The sequence below is a fragment of the Poecilia mexicana genome, unplaced genomic scaffold (genome assembly GCF_051168715.1).
Source record: "Poecilia mexicana isolate PSO_F unplaced genomic scaffold, ASM5116871v1 scaffold_16, whole genome shotgun sequence".
Lineage (NCBI taxonomy): Eukaryota > Metazoa > Chordata > Actinopteri > Cyprinodontiformes > Poeciliidae > Poecilia > Poecilia mexicana.
The window spans coordinates 10,376,929-10,398,185 of NW_028263385.1; the positions used below are offsets into that span (position 1 = coordinate 10,376,929).

General features: G+C 40.1%; 1 protein-coding gene across 1 annotated transcript; it reads left to right on the forward strand.

Annotated features, from left to right (window-relative positions):
• Positions 1–20: 20 nt before the first annotated feature.
• Positions 21–18,976, forward strand: LOC106916521 (uncharacterized). The gene is made up of 9 exons (XM_014984876.2): positions 21–124; positions 310–364; positions 8,964–9,314; positions 10,316–10,582; positions 12,565–12,852; positions 13,172–13,285; positions 13,392–13,453; positions 13,603–15,486; positions 16,537–18,976. Exons 2-9 carry the CDS (start codon positions 328–330, stop codon positions 16,564–16,566), a joined length of 3,033 nt encoding a protein of 1,010 aa, XP_014840362.2. The 5' UTR covers positions 21–124; positions 310–327; the 3' UTR covers positions 16,567–18,976.
• The last annotated feature ends 2,281 nt before the right edge of the window (positions 18,977–21,257 follow it).

The window sequence follows — 21,257 nt, forward strand, 5'->3', positions numbered from 1 at the left end:
CACAGGTGTGACTCGGCTGTGACAGGTGAAGTAGACACAGGAAGTTGTCACCTTAGGAAGCAAGCAATACATTTGAAGCCGTATCGGTGTAAAAACAACATGAGAGAAGGACGAAAGCATTTCGGTAAGAGTTATACAGCCATTTATAGGCTCGTCTAAATTTTAAAGACGCTGTTTGTGTTGTGTTGAAAACAAAGCAGAATTTGTGATTAGATTTCTCCAAATGCATTTTGTGTTCAAATGACTGCTAAACCTTTAAAAACGCAAACGTTTGCATTTAAGGTCGTTTTGTTTGTTATTTGACCACAGACTGGCCTGACTGACGAAATGAAACGCTGGCTCTCCATCAGTCTGTCTCTGGCAGGTAAAAATCATTTGCTGCATCGGTTTCTTCTCTTCTTCCTGTTGTATCCATTAAACAGCCATACTAGTCTCTGAGTAGTTTCGGTAGAGTGTTTACAGTGGGAAAAAAAAAAATACACTGAACAAGTGAGGGTTGGACCGCTGAAATATTCCAGACACGTAAATAAAACAGTCGCGGTTCGGGCTCCCAAACCTGCGCGGCTACATTCTTGTCTGTGAACCAACCAGTGATGGACGTGATGCCTTCAGGGGGTCAATTACTGGCTCTAAAATCCATTTTCAACGTAGAAATAAGTCATCATCGATTTGCAGGGAAACAATTGGTAATTTAAGATGTACAGACATTTTAAAACACAATAATTACTACTTGTGCTTGGTAAGTTGCTGGTAAGTTGCCTAGGACAATTAATCATATATAGGGAGTGTTCTATATATGACACTTCTCTTGACTTTCCCCAACTTTCACAATGATTGGCTCTCCTAGGTATTCCCTGGAAATGATGTACTAAAAGCTTTAACCTAATTCAGTATTTTATTGCAGTAGTGTAAATTATTACTATGGAAAGTTTTACATAAAACAAACTTTTTTTCTAACTTACATTTTTTTCGTTGGGAGAAAAATATCCCACATTAAGGCATATTTGTTTAAGCAAAATCACACCGTAATAATTTAACTTTTAGATAAGTTATATTTCTTAAGGCTTGGAGAAGGACCTTTAACTATTTTTTTTTTTTTTGCACAATCACTCGAGATCAGGGGTCTCTTATACTCTCTTCTCTTCATCTCACATTGTTGGTTTGGTGCATAAATTAGATCTTGTACTTTATGTTTGTGATGGTAGACACGGTCTTCATTCTATTTGGAGAACATTTTAGTCAAATAGAGGTACTCCAGTCCTTGACACCTACAGACCTGCAACTTTTATGTTGCTCTGATTGATACTATTTCTTATAAAAATTGACACCCAATTGGCCCACTTCAAGAGCATGTTCTCTTGTCAAAGGCTCGGTCAAATGGTGGATAGTCATGCTGGGATGAAAATAAACACCTCCAAACCTCAAACCATGGTTTTGAGCAATGAAAGGGTACAGTACCTTCTCTGAGTTGAGAATGAATGAGGGGAAAAATACTGCAGGAGGTCGATAAGTGGAGTGGCAGGCCATTTGTAGGAGAACTGAACGGAGAAACCCCCAATAAAAAAAAACAAAGTGATGTAAAATTGAAAGAGAAAAAGAGCTAACTACTTTTCAGCTACATCTCTAAGCCCTGTAAGTTAAAATTGTGCCACCTTACATGTCTTTTTAGTTATAAATAATTATTCAGCATGAGAAATGGGTGTTAAGAAATAATTAAAGTTTACAGAATTGTGCCAAAACACTTGCTACATGCATGAAATAATTCTATCTCCCTAATGTGTAAAACAAATGGGACCCTTTGACTGTTTTGTGCGTTAAATTAAAGCCAAGCTCATCTTAAGAAAATTAATTGTATTGAAATTTTTTAGACAAGTGGTGCATTAGTACGGATTAGGGAAACGATCGGGAGAAATTATTAGGAGGATAACAAGCTGGCTTTTCTTTTTCAACCAAAGTAGTAGTGTTATATTTTAACTGCACTGTGTTTCATGTTTGTGAACCAAGAAAATGCAAAAAAACAACAACAAAAAAACAAAGTATAATATCAAAACAAATATCACCTTTTAAGTGACTGTTGCAGTGAGATGAGCAAAGAAAATTATCTCTAGGAATGTAAATTATATTTTAATTTGTTCATTAGCTAAGGGATGTTGTTCATGCATGACAGATAATAATTGAAGTAATCATTAGCAACATTTTCAAATTATTAAATACACATTTGGCTGTTGTCTAAAGATCCCACAAAACAGCCATCCAACCAGAAATGTCTACAAAATTGAATTTTCCTTCTAAGTCTCTGCTGTGCATCTGACACGTGGTTTTCTGGATGAATCAGAGATATAAACCTTTGGACAAACACAAAAACAATTGTTCAAGCTGGAGAGATCGATTGTTGGGATAAAATTTCATTCTCTTTGGATCAACACAGAAAAACCTGAAGCTCAGCAACAAAATATCAAATTGTTTCTTTCTGTGATATAAAGTCTGCTTTATTGTCATCAACAGCAGTTGGCAACCTGGCCTACAACCCAAGGGTTGCATTTCAAGTTAGATTGAAAATGAAGATATATACTTTTTTTTCCTTAATTTTACCCAACTCTTAATCAGTCTTTTAGTATTTGTGAAAAGATTTCCAACAGCCCTTGAACGCAGCAATAAACTGCACATCACTCATGGGTGTTGTTCTCATGACTCATTAGACTTTGAAAATGCAACAAAAGGTTGAAGCATTTAACCCTTTTGTTTATAACTCTTAAGTCAAGTAACTGAGGTTTGCTGTTTTTTTTTCTCCTTCTTTAAAGGTTGTGCAATAAAAGTCCAGTGAGACCGATCATGTAGTTTAGTGGACAGAGGTCACTTAGATGGTTTTATGTGCCAGTAAAAAGACACCACTGGTTCAGGTGACTCTTTCCAGCCTGAACATGCAATACCGTACAACAATAAATCCTTAAGATACATAAAATGTATTCAGTTTATTGTTTCACAAAACATAATCCCCTAAACATTTACAAAGTGTTTAAAGTACCTCGCTAAAGGATTCATATCTCTTAAACCTTTTCACATTTTTACTTGCATATGTTTACTGAGACTTTATGTAGTGGAGCAACAGAAAGAAGTACATAATTTCAATTTAAAGGAAAAGGAAAGATGGTTTTTAACTAAAACTGAAATCTAAAACATGGCATGCCTTTGATTTTCCCTGAGTCGGTTCTCTGCTGCTACTGCGGGAAGACGGTTTGGATGCGTCGCTCTACCACCTTTGCACTTCAAGTGACTGAAAAATAGGTCAATCTCAGACAGACTGAATAGAAGAGAAGTTTTTCAGTCTTGCCAAAGATTGTGACACAGCTTAGTTCTGTCTGCATATTTAGTCTCTTTGTTCTAGAAGGTGAACTTCTGGCCAAGCTTCAAGTCTTTTCCAGCCTCCAACAGGCTTTCTACCAGGATTACCCTGCATTTAGCTCAGTCCATTCACTCAGCCGCGCTGTGTCTGCTGAAGAAAAGCATACCAACAGCATGATGCTGTTTCATATCGTATTTTAGGATTAAAGACCGGAAGACTTACTAATTGGGTGACTTCTGAAGCAAAATGGTTGCATTGGAGTGGTATGAAAGGAGCCTAAAAAGTATTGTGCACTTCACAGATTATGTTTTCTTCTTTTTCTCTCCACTAAAAAATAATGTGTTACTTTGTACTGACATCATATATTGTCTGTGAAATACAGACAGGTTTGTCGATGTATCATTACTTTTGTTGCACCAGTTGCTGTGAACTTCTCTGGGGTTTTTCCTCTCTGCATGAATTTGCAAACTGAGTTTGTACCGAAGCTCATTTCAGGTTGTAGAGGCCTGTTTTTTTTTTTTTTTTTGTCACAACTCCTATGCATGTAAAGTTTGTTTCATCTCTATTTGGCATCAACATGTGGTGAAAGTCATTTTCAAGCCCTGGCAGAATTTTCAGGCTTATTTTTTGCATCAAATTCCACATTGGCTGTGGCTCAAAATACTGTGATCACACTGTGAATTCAACTTGGTACATTTACTTTGCGGGAGTTGTCTTTGAAAGTTTTAGCTTTTGATCCACATACAAAACACTTGACATTGCACTCATTGCACTCAAGCCCTTTAACCTCCAGTATTGTTACTGAAGTGCTCTACCGAGCAACATAATGTAAGTGGAGCCAAATGGGTGGCAATGTTGCGTTCTGCGTGATTTGCAGTGCTACTACTTCTTCACACATTGCATGACGCACATAGGCCAGAAATTTTTATTTTGTCCTTATCTGTTCAGAACACTTTTGTCACAAGCTTACAGTGTCCTCAACATGGCTTGTGGTAAGGAAATTGAACTGGTTATAGCTTTCTTTCAACATGTTTGTGGTTGAAGCATGATTTCTTCATTTAATAGCATCTTAATTCTGCTATTAAATATGAAGAAGGGCAACGTATTATGTTTGAAAAGCGATTATTTGCTGCATAGGTGACAATTCTAATATCTATCCATTTTCTTGCCAAGGAGTGTAGAAACATATGGTTCTCAGCTTAAGGTACAAGTATAAAAATAGAAGCTAGTTGTTTAGCTGTGAATTACAATCCAAACAAACAAGATGGTCAAAGAATGCGGAAGGAAAGATGGCACACCTTTGTGTCTAAAGCACATGTGTCAAACTCAAGGCCCGCGGGCCACATGTGGCCCGCCATGTCATTTTATGTGGCCCGCCCCAGCATTTTATAGGCCGATGATTGACTTAAAATAGGTTTTGAGCACGAATTGACTACAAACTACATCTCCCACAATACATTCAGATTGTTACCAGCCAACATTATGGCTTCTCCCCACTAGAGAGCAGCAGAGTCACCTCAAGCTGCTTATTGATTTTCCCAGCGAATAAAACTGAGACATCGACAAGCTAACATCCAAACGTCCAAGAAAAGAAAAAACAATTTACAAGTAAGACTGTGAATGAAGATGTGTGAGATGGTGTCAGGGCGGCAGGTCGTGCTAGACTTCTTTTGTTATCCGTTATCTTGACCAACAACATAAAAAAAAAATCGGTCATGTACTATTTTTATCCGTGAAATTACAATCATATTAACATCAGCTATTTAGTCACATTTTATGCGGTTTAGTTAATATTCACCGTGAATCCAGATCCCATTACAGATTAAGCAGATAAATGTATCAACATTTTTCTCGTAGTGACAAAAACCACTGACTGAGGCCCCAATAACTTTTAATAAATTCAATTAAGCGACTTCACTTAAATTAGCATCACTTCACGCGCTGGGGTCTTAACAACTTCCTCCTGGTTCCCATCTGCAGAAAAATCTGCGCTAATTCATTAGTCAGTTGGATCCGTCTGATCCAAACAGATCAACTGAACTTTGAGTGTTTTACCCTGTGCGGTCCGGTGTGAGCTTTTACCAGGATTTTTTTTTTTTTTTTTTTTTTTTTTTGCGTGGTTTCGCTTCTCTGAAACGGACAGATCTTACGTCTGCAGCTCCTCCAGAGCGCCGCCCTCCTGGGTAACTTGCACCCAGAAGGCTCCATTTGTTAAATCCGCTGGATGAGTTACTCCCAGCGGTTTTTAAGTCTTCACAGTCCGCAGTGGTTGAGCAGCGGACTGCGCATGTTACAGTCTAATTAACTTTTGCATCGTCATTTATTTCCTCAAGATAAACTGCCGGGTCCTCAAATGGATTAACACAACGTTGCATTCTCTTTAGTTTTCTCTGGTCTGTAATTGAGACTTGAATTTAATGTGTCATTTCAACCAAAGGTTTGTAATGCGCTTAAAAAATAAAAATTGATTGTATTTTTTTAGCCATGACTCTGTAGAACCATTTTGAAGTGTTGATTTTATTTTTGAACCAATTTTAATTTTGAGATGTTGATTTTATTTAACCATTTTTTATTTTGAAGTGCTGATTTTATTTTTGAACCATTTTTTATTTTGAAGTGTTGATTTTATTTTTGATACCTTATTTATGGTGAATTGTTGATTGTATTTTTGAACCCTTATTTATTTTGAAGTGTTGATTGTCTGAAAGACCTTAGACATGAATTGCCCCATACGGGGATTGAACCGATGACCTCAGCATTACCAGCACCGTGCTCTAACCTGCTGAGCCAACTCACCTACCTTACAAACTGTTGAGTTTCCATGGATTTAAGAATAACTTGCATGATCTTACCGCAATGAAGATTTGATAAAAGTGCTTATATTCCAATGTTTTTCAAAACAACATACATGATATTTTATTTTCCAGAGATTTTGTATTTTTAAGTGTTGATTGTATTTTTGAACCATTATTTTTGAAGTGTTGATTGTATTTCACAGATATTTTTAATTTTAATGTGTTAATTTTATTTCTGAACCATTTTTTATTTGTAAGTATTGGTTTTATTTTATAGCCATTTAGTCAAGTCTCTGCAGAACCATTTGTCTCTGCTAATGGCATCTTAAATAAAATTTTTTGATCCCAGGCTTAGTTTATGGACTGTAATGTGAAATTGGGCACAATTATAAGTCTGACAGTTTGTTCACCAAGTTACTGTGCTCTCTGAGAGGATCTGTAAGTATTTGACATCGTTCCATGCCCATCGTTGACATTAGTCTCTAACAAAATGTGGATCATTTACCAGGAACACTGGAAAGTGTATGAGTTTCTGTAGTGTAGTGGTTATTGCATTTGCTTCACACGCAAAAGGTCGCTGGTTCGAAACCAGACAGCAACAGATTTTGCATGTTCTATACATCACAAGTATTTACTAAAGGTCAACAAGGTTTCTGTGATGTCATGGTCTGTACTCTGAATCCAGGCATCTGAGTTCAAGCCTCAGTTGAAAATTTCATGCGTTGCATCTAACATCTTCAACTTTGGAACCTCAAACTGAAACAAAGCAGAGAAGTTCAGTTCCTGTAGTGTAGTGGTTATCATGTTTGCTTTACACGCAAAAGGTTTCTGGTTCGAAACCAGACAGAAACGGTTTTTGTAGGTTATGCATCTCTTGGGGTGCAGTGAGACAACAAGAGCCTTCCCCTTTCATGATGGTTCATTTTCCAATCGACTTCAATGTAGGCTTCTTTGAAATCGAAGCTACTTTACTTCAATTACCAATTGGCAGTTCAATGGCGTAATGCAAATGTGTCAAACTCAAGGCCTGGGGGCCACATGTGGACCCCCAGTATTTTATAGGCCATGGAAACTCAAATGCAATATTTAAAACTTCAATACATAAAATCAGTTATTTAACAATATGAGGTGGTGCTTTTTTTTAACATTGTATTTTTATACATGTATGCTAGGGCTGCCCAAGTCTAGTTTTCCAGAGCTACCATCTGCAGCTTTAGATGCATTCCTTCTCTAACACACCTGGACCATTTACTCATTATAAGCCTCTACAGAACTGAATGAGGGAAGTCAACCTTTTGTCTGGGGTGTGTTTTAGCAGGTATGCACTCCTGATTTGTACTGTCAATGTGGCCCGTTGAGGGGGGCCAATATGCTGAAGTGGCCCTCGGTGAAATTGAGTTTGACACCCTTGGTCTAAAGCTTTCACAACCCAAACTGTGACTCTTCAGCATAGTAAAAAGATATGTTCAAGTTGTATTAGAAATGTAAAAATATATTTTTATGCAATACTTAACCCAAAATTTAAAGCATAATCTTATTGCTTTTATTTAAAACAGAAAAGCAACCATATTCCTGTTTCTGCACACCATCTTAATACAGTTATGTTTTCTGTAATATCTATTTGCTATGTTGATTTAGAGGAATAGATGTAATAAAAATATAAACACTTCAGTAGTAGCTTACCTTTTTATATCTATATCTTACCTTAGCAACTACTTTTTAGACTCCTATTCTTTCAAACCAGAAAAGGAATTAGACCAGAGGATATTTCTTATACTTATCTAGCAACCCTGAATAGGAGTATCTAGTTTATTTACTTTGGATCAACATTATTAGCTTTTTCTTCTTTTGCTCTTTCCTTTGGTTTGTTATTTTGTTTGTATTTCCTTTTAATTCCTGTAAAGCACTTTGTATTGCCTCGTTGCTGAAAATGTGCTATGTAAATAAAATTACCTTGATGTTTACCTTTTTGCTCTTCTCCTTTTACAGACTAACACAGGCCACCACGCTGGTATTAGATGGTTAATTAGCTGACTATCTGCTTTGTAGCTACTCTGCAGTCAGCTGCTAGTTTTTTGACAGCTTAGTAAATAAAGCATGCTGTGTTTCCTGTGAGAGAAATGTTTTGCTGCTTTCTCAGTCAGCTAACCAACAGTGAGCAACTCAAGGTGGGATAAGAGGCAGTGCTGCATCACGCCTCAAACAGCCAGAGAAAACTCTGGAGGATGTGACACTTTCTCCTGCATTTCATTGAAAGGACTTTAAAACCACAGGAGTGTTATGATGACATTTTATTTATACCTCAAATGGAGTCAGACCTACTGCTTGTGAAGATGAGTAAAAAGCTTTGAAAGCATTATTTTTGTCATTTCAGACGGATAATCAGTCAGTATTCTTTAAAACCTATCATTTAGATGTTCAGTAGGAGAAATAATCCCCACTGAATAAGGTATCAATTTTGCTCGTCTAACAGACCACTTCCAAAGTTATAGGTACCTTAGGCAATTATTGTTAAATTAAATGCAAATGTTTAAAAATGGATTATTGATTTTTATGTTGATAACTCTAGGAATTTAAGTATTTGTTGTTACAAATAGAACTTTAATGGTGAAACGGTTTATATGTCTCTCAAATCATGCAAAAGACTGGCTTTGGTACCTTTTAATAGGTCCTTTTAAAGGCTGAGTGACCTTTATGTATCCATCAGTTTCTACGCCATACAGTAATACTTCTGATGTAGCTCCACCTGGTGGTGGTTTTATTATTTACCCCTACTTTGCATAGTTTTTTTTTTTTTTAATAATACTCCTTTATTTTTCTTTTAGTTCTCCTTTCTGCCAAAGTCCTGGCACAGAACCCGGTGCCAATCAACTTCATCCCAGCTCTGGTGCAGGTCCAAACAGGCAGTGAGATCGTGTTCACAGTGAAGGTTGACGCTGCTGTCTTCTCCATGTCATGGGCGTACCAAACCGGAGACACTCTGGCTTTGTGGACCCAATCTGGCACTTCTGACAACAGCGTACCTCAGTTCCGAGGCAGACTCTCCATCAGTGCCACCCAACTTCGAATCGGAGCTGCTCAGCTGAACGATGCAGGGTTCTACACAGTGGAGGTGGTGCCCACCTCTTCCACAGGCCTGGTGAAAAACTCCCAATCCGTGGAGCTGAAGGTGTTTGGTAAGAAATGAAGAAGTGGGTCTGAACACAAGTAAAGAAGGGGAGGTGTGTGTGAGAAAGTGTATGAGGGAGCAAAGAAAGAAGATGGAGACTTTGAGGGGGTGTGAATTAATCTGGGAGGTGTAATGAAATTAGTGACCCACAGACAGTCAGGTAAGAGTTATGAAAAAGGAGGAGAGGAGGAAGCGAGTAGCTACAGGCTTTATGCCAATTAGAACCCATTTGATATGCAGAACCCATGCTCTTAGATGTCTAATATCATCTAAAAGCAGTGCTGCACATAGAGACAGTAGATATGTATTTGCATTCATTTATATTCAGTACTGTAATGGAGCCTGAACAGCTGAGTGTCTCTTTATTTCCACCCCACACTGGAAGGATGACGCACAGTCTCACACTCCCCTCTCAGCAATACTAGGATGGACGGGTGACCGCATTATCTGAAGCACTGGTCTGTTTTTGCTGAAAGGTCACGTTTTTCCAAACCTGTCCTTGATTCGGACTCTGAACATCCTGCTTGCTCACTCGATGCTCTTTGGAATCAGAGGCTGCTTAAATCCTGAAATATGAAATGCTCCTGCTGAGTCACACTTGTGCGGATGCTCCGAGAAAGTAATTAGGGCTGTTTAGTAGTGCCTCTAATGTTTTTGTTTGTTTGCTGTTGCTGCCGCGGTTCCTCTACTCTCGGTGCTCCGTCCTCTATCCATACGCCCCCTCTTGTCCCCGTCCAATTATTTAACTTAGGCAGACTGCCAGGAGGCATCTTGGCTACCACCCGCATCGTTTGCCCTCTTATTCACCATCTGTGCTTCTAGCTAAATGCTGTCCCTTCTCAGCCCTTTCTTGCTTTGATTACAACAAATTATCCTCTGCAGAAATGGCAAACTGCTCCCTATTGTTCCATAGCTCCAACTTTTGTAGTGTGCTCTCAGGCTGCAAATCTGCATTTACTGTTCTGTTGTGTTGAGCTCTTAGGTAAAATGTTTGTGTTCTGTTTGCAGACCCGGTAGCTGGGGTAAGTCTGACTGTCCCTTCAGCGGCAGTGGAGCAGAAAAACGTGTCTCTGAGTTGCACGTGGACCGGTGGGACTGAAGTTACGGCCCAGTGGAAGAAAGATGGCACGGCCATCACACCCGATTCCAGAATCACCATCTCCGGTGGCTTTTTAGTAATCAACCCAGCCAGACGTGATGATGCCGGGGAGTACTCTTGCACCGCCAGCAACAATGTCAGCGCCCAGACTTCCACAAAGAGCCTCACTGTCTACTGTGAGTTTACACTGACCAAGACAAGAGGCGGCTAATCTGCTGTGACCACAACAAATGGCGGAGGCTTATCTCCCTATCCACATTGCACTGCACGCTGCGTGCTGAATTACGCCCGGATTGCACAAGACATCCTTCCAGAAGCTCACAGTGTTGCTTCTGGCTTTGTCCTGATCACATCATTAATTCTGATACGATGCTCTTGCAGCAGAATATCTCACTGCCATTCTTATGCAATGCATCATTGTCCTTTTAGATCAGAAAAATGGTCCCTTTAACTAATAGAAAAAAAAGGGAAAAGGCTCAAAACATTTCGGGTCTGGTAGATGAAAGGCAAATAAAAATTGAGTGTCTTTATTTTACCATGCGGTGCAAAAAAAAAAAAAAAAAATCCTTGAGAGGAATTGGTTGCAGCAAAAATATGTGATTTAACTGATCACTGAGCCTTTTGCTTTCCTGCTGCCTGATTATAGCTTATAAATCTTCAAGTGCAACTAATGATAATTTTCAACCTCAATTCATTTCTTGTTTTATTTTTTTAAGCAATTGGTCAGTCTATAATTTAACAGCGAAATTGTGAAAAATGTCCTTTAGCTGGTTAGTGACTCCTTAGATAGAAAGACATTTGACATCAAGGCAGATCTCATGTCATCTGTGGATTCTGATTGAAGTTCTGCTTTAGGTTGTTTTACGTGAATAAAACACACAGTGTGGAAGAAGGTGGTTTGGTCAACCACAATGAACCTTTTATATGCAAGGTGGTACATGCAGTGAGAATTGAGCATTGCTCATAATAGTACATGCACCAATAAAACATAATTTCTTGTAGCTAAGTGCAGTTCAGTCCTGGAGGAAAGCCTGTTAGCGGCTACATGTAGCTTCAGATTTGAAGTTCACCTTCCATCACAAAAACAACCATAAACATAAAGTTAAATGCGGTGATTTAGAGCAAAGTATTTTTTTATGGATTTTATATGATTTTATATATTTTTCAATTTCATTTCATTTCACAGTGCACCACTTTCTATCACATAAGATCCCGAGATAATGTGTTAAAGTTTGTGGTTCTGTTGTGATAAAGAGTGGAAAAGGTTTAAAGTGTGCTACCATGTAGGCCATTGCTGAATTCACCAAATGAAAACATGAGAAATGTAAACATGCAAATAGTTTTTTTTTTGTAAAATATTCTTTAAGAAAATAAGCTCCCAGCCTTACTGATAACAGGCTTGTCTAATACATGTTTTAGTAATAAAAAAAATAGTTCTTCTCGCTAGATAGATGTGACTTTTATAACATATTTTGACATACTCTGGTCCTACTGTTGGTTCGACCTACTTCATGGCTACCATTCACCCTGCATTGTGCAAAATGTATTTGTTATGCTCAGTTTGTAGACTACACATCAAGTTGAAGTATGTCTGGGAGATCTGAAACAAAAGGAAGTGAACGCCTTCAGAAAGATTTAAACACCTGTTTTCGCCTTGAAATTGTGGACAGCTGCTCACAGACTTATAATGAAAAATACTTTTCTTTTAAGATGAATCTGAGGCATGTCAGACAGTGGAAAACATGACAGGATTTGAAAAATTTTTGAGCACACAACACGCATAGGACCTGACTGTTTTTAGCAACAAAAAACCCCCAAATAGCGTCTTCTGTCTTGGTTCCTTTCCTTAAGCAATGTGAATTTTTTTATTTTTTATTTTTTTTTATGGAAATGTTCACCTTAAATCCCAGAGAAAATACAGTTTTTAAATTCTGAAACAAAACACAGAGCGCCCATCTCTCGCTCATTAGCTGAAAAAGATCAAAGAGGGTTAACTGCAGTGGTTCAGACTAATGAGGTAACTAAAGGCCTTAACTTACACAGTAATTCCCCCTTCAGCAGAACATATCATTTGTCAGTCGCCGCTTTTTAAAATGTCATGTGGTCTTTGAATTATGTCATGTTTGGTAATACATGTTTTGTGATCATAACCGGCCAGATGGACCCGACACCCCCGTCCTGACTGTCGACTCCCCAAAAAAATGTGTCGGTGGAGGGGACGTGTTGGTGGGCCAGGTGGTGCGTCTCACCTGCACGTCTACCTCTCTGCCCCCTGCCACGTTCTCATGGGAAAGTGATGGACAGCCCGTCTCATCCGGGGCACAAGACAGCGGGGTGCTCAGTCTCCAGACCTTCTCGACTAATGAGAGCGGCCGGTACGTGTGCACGGCCACAAACAGCGTCACCAGGGGCACGTCGACGCAGAGCTACAACTTGGCAGTTGTGGGTGAGTCATGGTGAATGCTTGCCTCTGTGACCGATGATGGTCTCGGTTGGTTTTAGGAGTTGCTGCTGTATCCGTCTTCGCGACAGGAGAGGGACAGGGAGCATCCTGGGAGATTGATCTAGTGAGATTGTGGTCAAAGTCGTTCAGTGACTCAGCTCTTTCCTTTCCTTTTGGGTCTTTTCTATTGTCACTTCCTTCCTGTAGTTACTTTCTCATCCCTTTGTTCTTTCCTCCTTCCATCTTCTCTCTTGTCTGTCTGAGCTCTAGAATCATTACTTTTATTAATTTACCCTCTACGACTCCCTTCTCTCTGTTTCAGATGTTTGTTTTGATGGAGGGGAAGTTGCAGGGATTGTGATCGGCGCTTTCCTGGGCCTCCTAATCATTGTGCTTCTTATTTTGTTCCTTGTTGTTTTTGTGCGAAGGAGAAGAGGTAAGTCTGTGGTCAAACAGGCGTCGTAAAAATTTTTTATGCTCATTTCTAATGTGACAGTAATTTTCTTGCCCTGAGATGTCAATTTATTCTTTTGTTATTACAGTACGGGAACGACAAAGAAATGCTGTGTTTGCTCCGAAGACGGATCCAATTCAAAGACCTCTTGTAAGCCACCACAAAGTTTACACATGATTCACTATTGATTTTGTCTTTACTCTGTCGTGACGATGCCGCTGAAGGCCCCTTCACAAATAGACCCTATCTTTCTTTTGCTCTCTCTTCCATGCCCTCATTTATCACCTGCTCACTTCAAGCCTCCAGATCCTCAAATTAATGGTGTATGGAATTTGGACCAAGGTCTCCAGCCTCCGCTCCATCAGACGAACAGGCAAGCAAGCCAACCTGAGCGCTTAATCACCAACAACCTTGAAACCCAGGCAAGCCCACAGGCGCAGACTCTGAACAGGCAGCGCGACTTTGACGTTCAGCAAAATAATAGCCGCACTCGCACAAATCAACTTCCGCAAAATCTTACCTCATACCCAAACGATGGCTTTGACAATCCAGCTTTCACACACATGGATTCTCAGAATGTAAACACGGCTTCGAACATGCAGCAGCAGCAACAGCAAAATCCAAACGTCCTGATTCAGGCTATACCTGGGCAGGGTGGCAATCAGCCTCCAGCAGTTCAAGTCAGCCTCAATGCACTGCCAAACTCTAATAATCCAAACAACAATGCTCAGATACCCACTATTAATGTCAACCTCAACTCCTATCCAGGCAATGGCCAACAGGCTCTGCAAGAAAGTTCTTCGCCTCCAAGTAATCAAGGCTTTAATGGTGTTCCACAAACGCAAAACAACTTCAGAGACACGAGGCGGTTAGATGCTGCAACACAAGGAGGACGATCCTATCCAAGTAACCACAGACTAAATGGTCATGTTAATCCGACTTTTCAAGATGAAGCTGGACTTATTCCAACTGGATACACACATTTTAATAACAATCAGACTTCCCAACGAAATGAAAACACACAGACCTATCAGCAGGAGCCAGAGCCTCATAGAAGACCAGACAGAGAGTCAAGACAACACGAGTCAACACCGAGGTCCAGGCAGAGACAGACCCCATGGGACCTTCTCAGAGGAACGCCAGCGTACCCCAGCGGGATGCCCCAAAGAGCACAAATGCAACCTGAAGCTGATTCAGATTACAGTGCAGAGTACACCGTCCGTCCTCCCATACGAGAGGGACGGACACTAAACAGATTGCCGCCTCAGAGCCAAGCCGATACGCGGCGTAGAACTCCTCCGAGGCGCGATCCCCCCTCAGAGGACAGTCGGACACAGACCTATCATGCTGCTGATCGTCCTCCAAATGCTAATAATGTTACGCTCCCCGAGCGCTCACACCACACACAGAGAAACCCCCGTGCAGACAGGGAAAGGTCTCCACGAGACATCAGAGGTAGCCAGACTGCCCTCAGGCAGGAAACTACTCACAGCAATAACCCCCAGGCATCGCCTCTCATGAGCCAGCAGGCCTCTGCCGGCCACGCTGCTGTGTTGCGAGGACCCGCCGCGCAACAGGGACTTGCTCCACCGCAGGGCACAGATACGAGAGCTTTGGCTGATCCTAATCACCTTCAGCAGCCCCACACAGCACAACAAAACATAGCTGCACCAGCCCAAACACGGCGAGGTCAGACACAGCCCGTCACGCCTGGTGCCATCCAGCCGCGTCAGGGGGGCGCCGATCCAGTCCCAGTGCCTCCTGCCCAGCACAATCCCAGTAACCTAACCCAGGCTGCAGTGAGAGCCCACACTGAGAGGGCTCAAGTATTTAAAAATCAGAGAGAGCAAACTCAGGCTGCCCTGATCCACTCTGGCACAGGGCAGACTCAAGCTCCTGCTGCTGGAGGTCAACAGCCACCTCCACCTCCTCCTCCTATCCCTCTGGCACAGTTTCAAGCCCTTCCCAAGACACACACCCAACACAAATCCCCAACAAGGGTTCCACAGCCCCTCAGACAGAACGTGCCAGCAGCTCAGCGGCAGCACGGTGCGCCTCGCCACACCACCACGATGCCTCGCAACCATCACCATCATCCTGGCCACGCGCAGGCAGGCGCACACCGGCACGGCCATGTGCACGCTCACGACCACAGGCGCCCCGCCAATGTCGCTGCGTGGCAGGTGAGTATCCATAAAGATGGCAGGCAGCAGATGCCATGTGGTTAATGATCGTATTATTTTCTCCAGCATGTGGTCCTCTCTCAGACGTGCACCTATAGCAAATGCTTGCTGTGTTTGTGAGGTATTATTAGCTCATTTTCATTCTTCCCAGCAGTTTGTGTTTTTCTCTATTCTGTTTATCTTTTTCTGCATATATGAAATCATCTGTAAGCTTGCAGTGCTTTGCAAAGTATTAATCTTTTACATGTCAATTTTGTCACATTCTAATCACAAACTTCAGTTTATTGTATATGTATGTTTTGCAGTAGATCAACACAATGCAGCTATAGTTGTAAACTATGAACAAAAACTTGTGATTTTGTTAATATTTTACAAATGAAAGGTTTGGCATGTACCCATTTGGGCTATGTCTCAGCCAGCTTTGTACATTAACAGACAAAACATTTTCCCTCTTCTCCTTTGCAAAATAACTTTTGTTCACACAAACAGATAGTCTGTCAGATATGACTGAGATCATCTATGTGTGAACAAAATGTTCTTGCCACTGATTTTCAATAATATTTAGATCTGGACTTTGACTAGACCCTTCCAACATATGAGTATGCTTTGATCTAATCTGCTGGGAGCTGAATCTCTTCCCCAGTTTCATCTTGTGCAGTCTCTCACTATGTTTCTTTTATGTTTATTTTTTGATTTATTTGTTTTTTTTTCTGACATTTTTTTACAGGTATTAAAGGTGGCACTACACTTTTCAGAATTTTATTTGTAAAACATCTTGACATGAAACATGATTTTTTTTCTCTTATTTATGCACTGCTCAATAAAACACTGAAATGTTTGGTTGTAATGTGACAAAATGTACAAAAATACTGTAGAATACAGTATGAATACTTTTGCAAGGCCCTATATGTCTTTTCACTATCGTCTTCACACCTAAAAAACTGTCCTTACTCCTTTGTGTTTTTGAGACTAGTTTATCATAGTAGCTGTGTGACTGCTGCCTCCTCTGCATGACATGTTGCCAATGAGGGCCTTGTTGTGTCTTTCCAGCAACAAGCCCACAGAGGAAGACCAAGATGATGACAGATGTCAGAAGACGAGGCTCTACAGCTATCCCGCATGCGCTGTCACAAACAAACAGCTGACAGACGTGATCTAATATTCCGCCAAGCAGGACCGACTCCGCAGAGTCTGCTTTCCAAAAAGGCTGTCATTCTCTGAAAGTCGGTGCAAACTCAGATTTCCTGCAGAAGGAGTGAACACATCACCCATGGGGATATTAAGCTTTCAGTATTTCCTTTAAAAGAAATATGCAACCTTTGAGAATTTACGAAATCAGATTATCTGAGCGATGCTTAAGTTCTAACTAAAAAGCAGCACTAACAGGGTAGCTCACTGTTCCACGGACCCGGATGTTTTGTTTCTGTTTTGACTCCCAACTTGCTGCTCGTATATCAAAATTTGCCCAGAGCCTGCTCAAAGAAAAGTTTAATGATCAATGGCTTCTGACCATGTTCGCATCCCACCATCCATTCATCAACACAACTAAACAACACACCTGTGATAAATTGCACGAGAAGCACTTGCATGAATATCTGTGAACACCTGAGCTAGCAGTGACAGGCGGTAAATGGAAAAGGGACCCCGGCGCAAGATGGACTCGGCTGCCGGTGGTGGTGACAGTTATGAAAGAAGAAATTAGCAGTAGGGGTGGTCTTGACTCGCACTGAGCTATTTATTTTGTGCCTTCTGTTGGCGGATGCCTCTTCTGACACTTCTCAATTAAGAGGATTCGCCTCACTGGTGCTCGGAAATAACGCTCAGCTTCACAAGAAGGGGGATCTCGTGAACGGATGGGCGCTTATTAATTAAATGCTTTTATGTGACTTAAATGGCTCGTAAAATAATCGCACTGAACCATGAATGAGGTCAGCACAAAGACCTGAAACTGTCATGCGTTTCTGCTGAAAAAGCAGAGTTGACATTTTACTGGGTCATGCACATATTTTTCTTTTACTGTTTATGTATTTATTGATTTATAATGGCTATATTTTCTAAGCTAAATGGTGTCTTTGTGGATTGACAATTTGGAATAATACCACCTGTACACTGCGGCGTGCATGTCTAAAGCTGCAGCTCCAGTTTATTTGCAGAAAGTACTCAAATGTGTTGTTTTGCTATTGAGGAAGTGAGCTCTCTCAAGTAGTCAGGAGCAGTCAGTATTTTACCTGCTGTTGACGGCTGTCTGAATTGTCTCAGACTGGCATTAGTTCTCAGAAGAGACTCAATGACACAGCTAATCACAGTAGACCACAAATTAAAGAGGATCTTAAACAAATTGTATAGCCATGATGGTGAATGCTATGCTCACTTTCATCACCTTTGTGTTAGTAATTCTCTATTAGATCCAAGGTGTGGATTAAAACCCCTAGGAAGCTGTATGGCTATGTTTTTTGACATATTTTTAAAACCAGCCTCATATGTGTGTATCCTGCAGAAACCACAATTTTGGCTAAATGTGTCGTAGTCAAACAAATGTTTGTTGCGATATTGTAAACACCACTGATGAGTGAGTTAAGTGGGGCATGCACAATGCTTATGTGGACCCTATAACACTGATGACATTTAACGTTCTGTTTTACTGCACTATGGATCTACTGGGCTTCCAAGCTTAAACATGGCACAAATTTTAATGGATTATTCGGTCGTAACTGTTCAGAAAAAAATCATTTTCCTAAATACCTCATGGCTGGATCAGGAACAAAACCTAATGCAAGATGACTGTTTACAACCCCCCCGCCCCCCCCCAAAAAAAACTATGTGCTTATTTACACCAACTCTGTATTTGGCCAGAGAAGCTGCATGATAAAAATGTAATTGGATGGATTTTAATATTGCATGGTTTAGTAACACCAGTGTTAAATAGAGAATTATTAACAGACTGCAGACTGACATGCAACAATGTAAATACCTTCTGCTATTTACATAGTGAAGATAATGTAGAAGTTTATAAAATAGTGCTGATGGATAAGATGTGTTATTGAGCTGGCTGAGCTTTTCAATGCAGGTAAGATGGTGGCTGCTCATGATTACTACATTTTCCCTACTTTAAAAAATGTTTTACCCCTACTGTATCTCAGTTGGACTAGATTTACAGATCAGAAGACCAAAAAACACAAGGCCAAAGGTTTCTTGTATTTTTAAAAAAATAATTTTTCACTGGCTTTGCAAAAGATTGAAAGTAAAATTTAGTCCAAAGGACGTTAATATCTTAATTTTAAAGAAACATCACTGATATGCAAAGTATTCACTTAATCACTGCCTTATAATGTACGATGAGCCTCATAAATGACGCTCATAACCAGATCATACAGTTTGTAATGTGACAGGTGCTTTATTTTTTTGTTACTTTTTGTGGGGGGGCTTGTACATTGCTTTGGGTTTTTGAGATATCTGTTTTTAATAAAGACTTTTGTTACTGGTGTCTCCATATAGGTGCTATGGATTTCAAGGAATTACTGTCATGACAGTGGAGTCTCTCGTCTCTCCTATTCACAAGAGATTTGCACTTGCAAAAATATTTCATTTAGCTCTTTCCAATGGGAATTCAACCTGCCAAACATGATATTCTTTTCATTTTCTGCACAAAAAAAAAATCTCCTCAAGCATGCAGACAAGAAGTCAGTCCACAAACCACCTATTTATTCTGAAGCTCCTCTGAATCACAGAGCTGTCTGCAGCCAGAGTGTATTTCTGCTCACTGTGTGTGCATAGTGATAATTATTCATGGTGCTTGTGTACACAGAGCACTTGTTCAGATGAATCTTCCTCCTTCGTCTCGTCGTGGAGGTGCAGAGCGTGCGTTTGAATCACGGCTCCATCCGTCTCCCAATCCCCGGCTCCCACTTTTACGTCACCTCTGATGAAAAGTCCTGCTGCTCACTATCGGAGACACTTCACGGTATACTAGCACTGTAATGAGTGAAGATGGAGTGCATTTGAGTACCTGTACTAGAATAGCTTGGAGCGTTGCCTGCCGGTTCCAGACGAAAGCGGTGATTTATGAAAAGTTTGCTGCAGTTTTACAAATGAAGTCCTTTGTATAATATCCTGTGCCGACTGTCTTTGGAGCGAAGGCTGTTGTTTATGGCCTAAACAATTCAAATGAAATTGCAAGACATTTTGTTGTGAAAAACAACACGGTAAACCTCAGAACCTTATGTGTCGACCTTCTCTGGGGCAATTTGCATGCAAATTTGCTCATGTTGCCCCAGTGCACTGATTTGCTGTGATTCACTCTGACAGCCACAAGTATAGTAAATGTTTACGGATCCCTCTGGAGATAGAAATTAAAGGGAAACAACTCAAGTACCGTGTAGCAAAATAGGGCATTTTTTATTTTTGTATCAGTGGATTCTGTTTTTTTGTGTGCATCAAGTGGCAAACATTCGCTACTCAAGTGTGAATAACACCAATGCTGAAGGACCTCCAAAGACAGCAGTGAAAATATTTTAATACTGCGAGACGTCTACTAAAACCCTCAACTAAAATTAATTTGAAATCACCTCAGCTCTACAGGAGAACACAAAGTTTAAAAATTGGATGCGATTTTATAGTTTGGAAACGGTGTAGAAGCAAGAATAAAGCCAACATTGAATTAATTCTCATTAACAATTCAATGCCATGAATAAACAAAACCATGATATCTATTTATGTCAGTGATTGTGGGGATATGAAATGTTTTTCTTTATATATTCTTTTTTTTTATTAAGGAAATGCAATATTTATATATATACTGCATATTTGGTTGTCACCGCTGTTACTCTTGTTCAGTTGCATATTGACACAAGCAGCAAATCAGCCAGTCATATCACATCGACTCAAAACAGTCGGGTGTCTAAATGCGGTGGAGACGAGTTGCTGAAGTTCAAAACTGAGCATCAGAATGAGGAAGAAAGGGGATTTAAGTGACTTTTAACATTGTTGCCAGACAGGCTGGTCGGAGAATTTCAGTGACTGCTGAGCTTGTGGGATTTACACGCACATCCACCTCTGAGGTTCACAGAAAAATAAGTGCAATGTCTTAAAGATGCCAGAGAAAAATGGTGCGACTGGTTTGAGTTAATAAAAAGGCTGCAGTATCTGAAAAAAAAGCACTACTTCTGGGTTTGTACTATTTTACTTTTTTTTATTTATTTATTCACAACTGTCATAATTCTTTGTGGCATAGATTAAACGTGTTGGAATCATTCCCGCAAAAGATTTTCATCCATATTGACATGATAGCATCACACAGTTTCAGCAGGTTTCTCAGCTGCTCTTCCTTGATGCAAATCTCTGATTGTGCTTTTTTTTTTTTTTTTTTTGCTTTAATCCCCTGGCGGCTAAAAAAAGCATTTTGTGTCGCTCGCAGGATATTTCCTGTTGTTTGGACTGTCCTCTTTTAATTCAAGACATGGTTGCAGGTTGAAATCGGCCAACAGCCACGCCACTTTCAAAGGCAACTACGTCCTCTGTCTTTAACATACTAAATTTTTGTGTCTAAAATGTATCTAAATACAAGAAGTTTTTTGTATGCCCCATTTTTTAGGAAGACAAATTGTCATATTCTACTAGAAAACAAACTTCAGTCATAATTTTGATATATAATAAAAGAGTAGGATAAAATAGCCCTCATAAGCTTGTGTCTTACTGGAATATTATTTAAGATAACTGTTAAATTTTTGATTTACCTTTGAGAAAAGTCAAGAAAACCAAAGGAAACCATCACC

Bases quoted from the DNA above. Each gene is read 5' to 3' on its own strand.
- LOC106916521 (XM_014984876.2), top strand. From the start codon at position 328: ATGAAACGCTGGCTCTCCATCAGTCTGTCTCTGGCAG. The intron at 365-8,963 runs GTAAAAATCATT...TTTTTCTTTTAG, and splicing joins CATCAGTCTGTCTCTGGCAG to TTCTCCTTTCTGCCAAAGTC. The intron at 13,286-13,391 runs GTAAGTCTGTGG...TTGTTATTACAG, and splicing joins TTTTGTGCGAAGGAGAAGAG to TACGGGAACGACAAAGAAAT.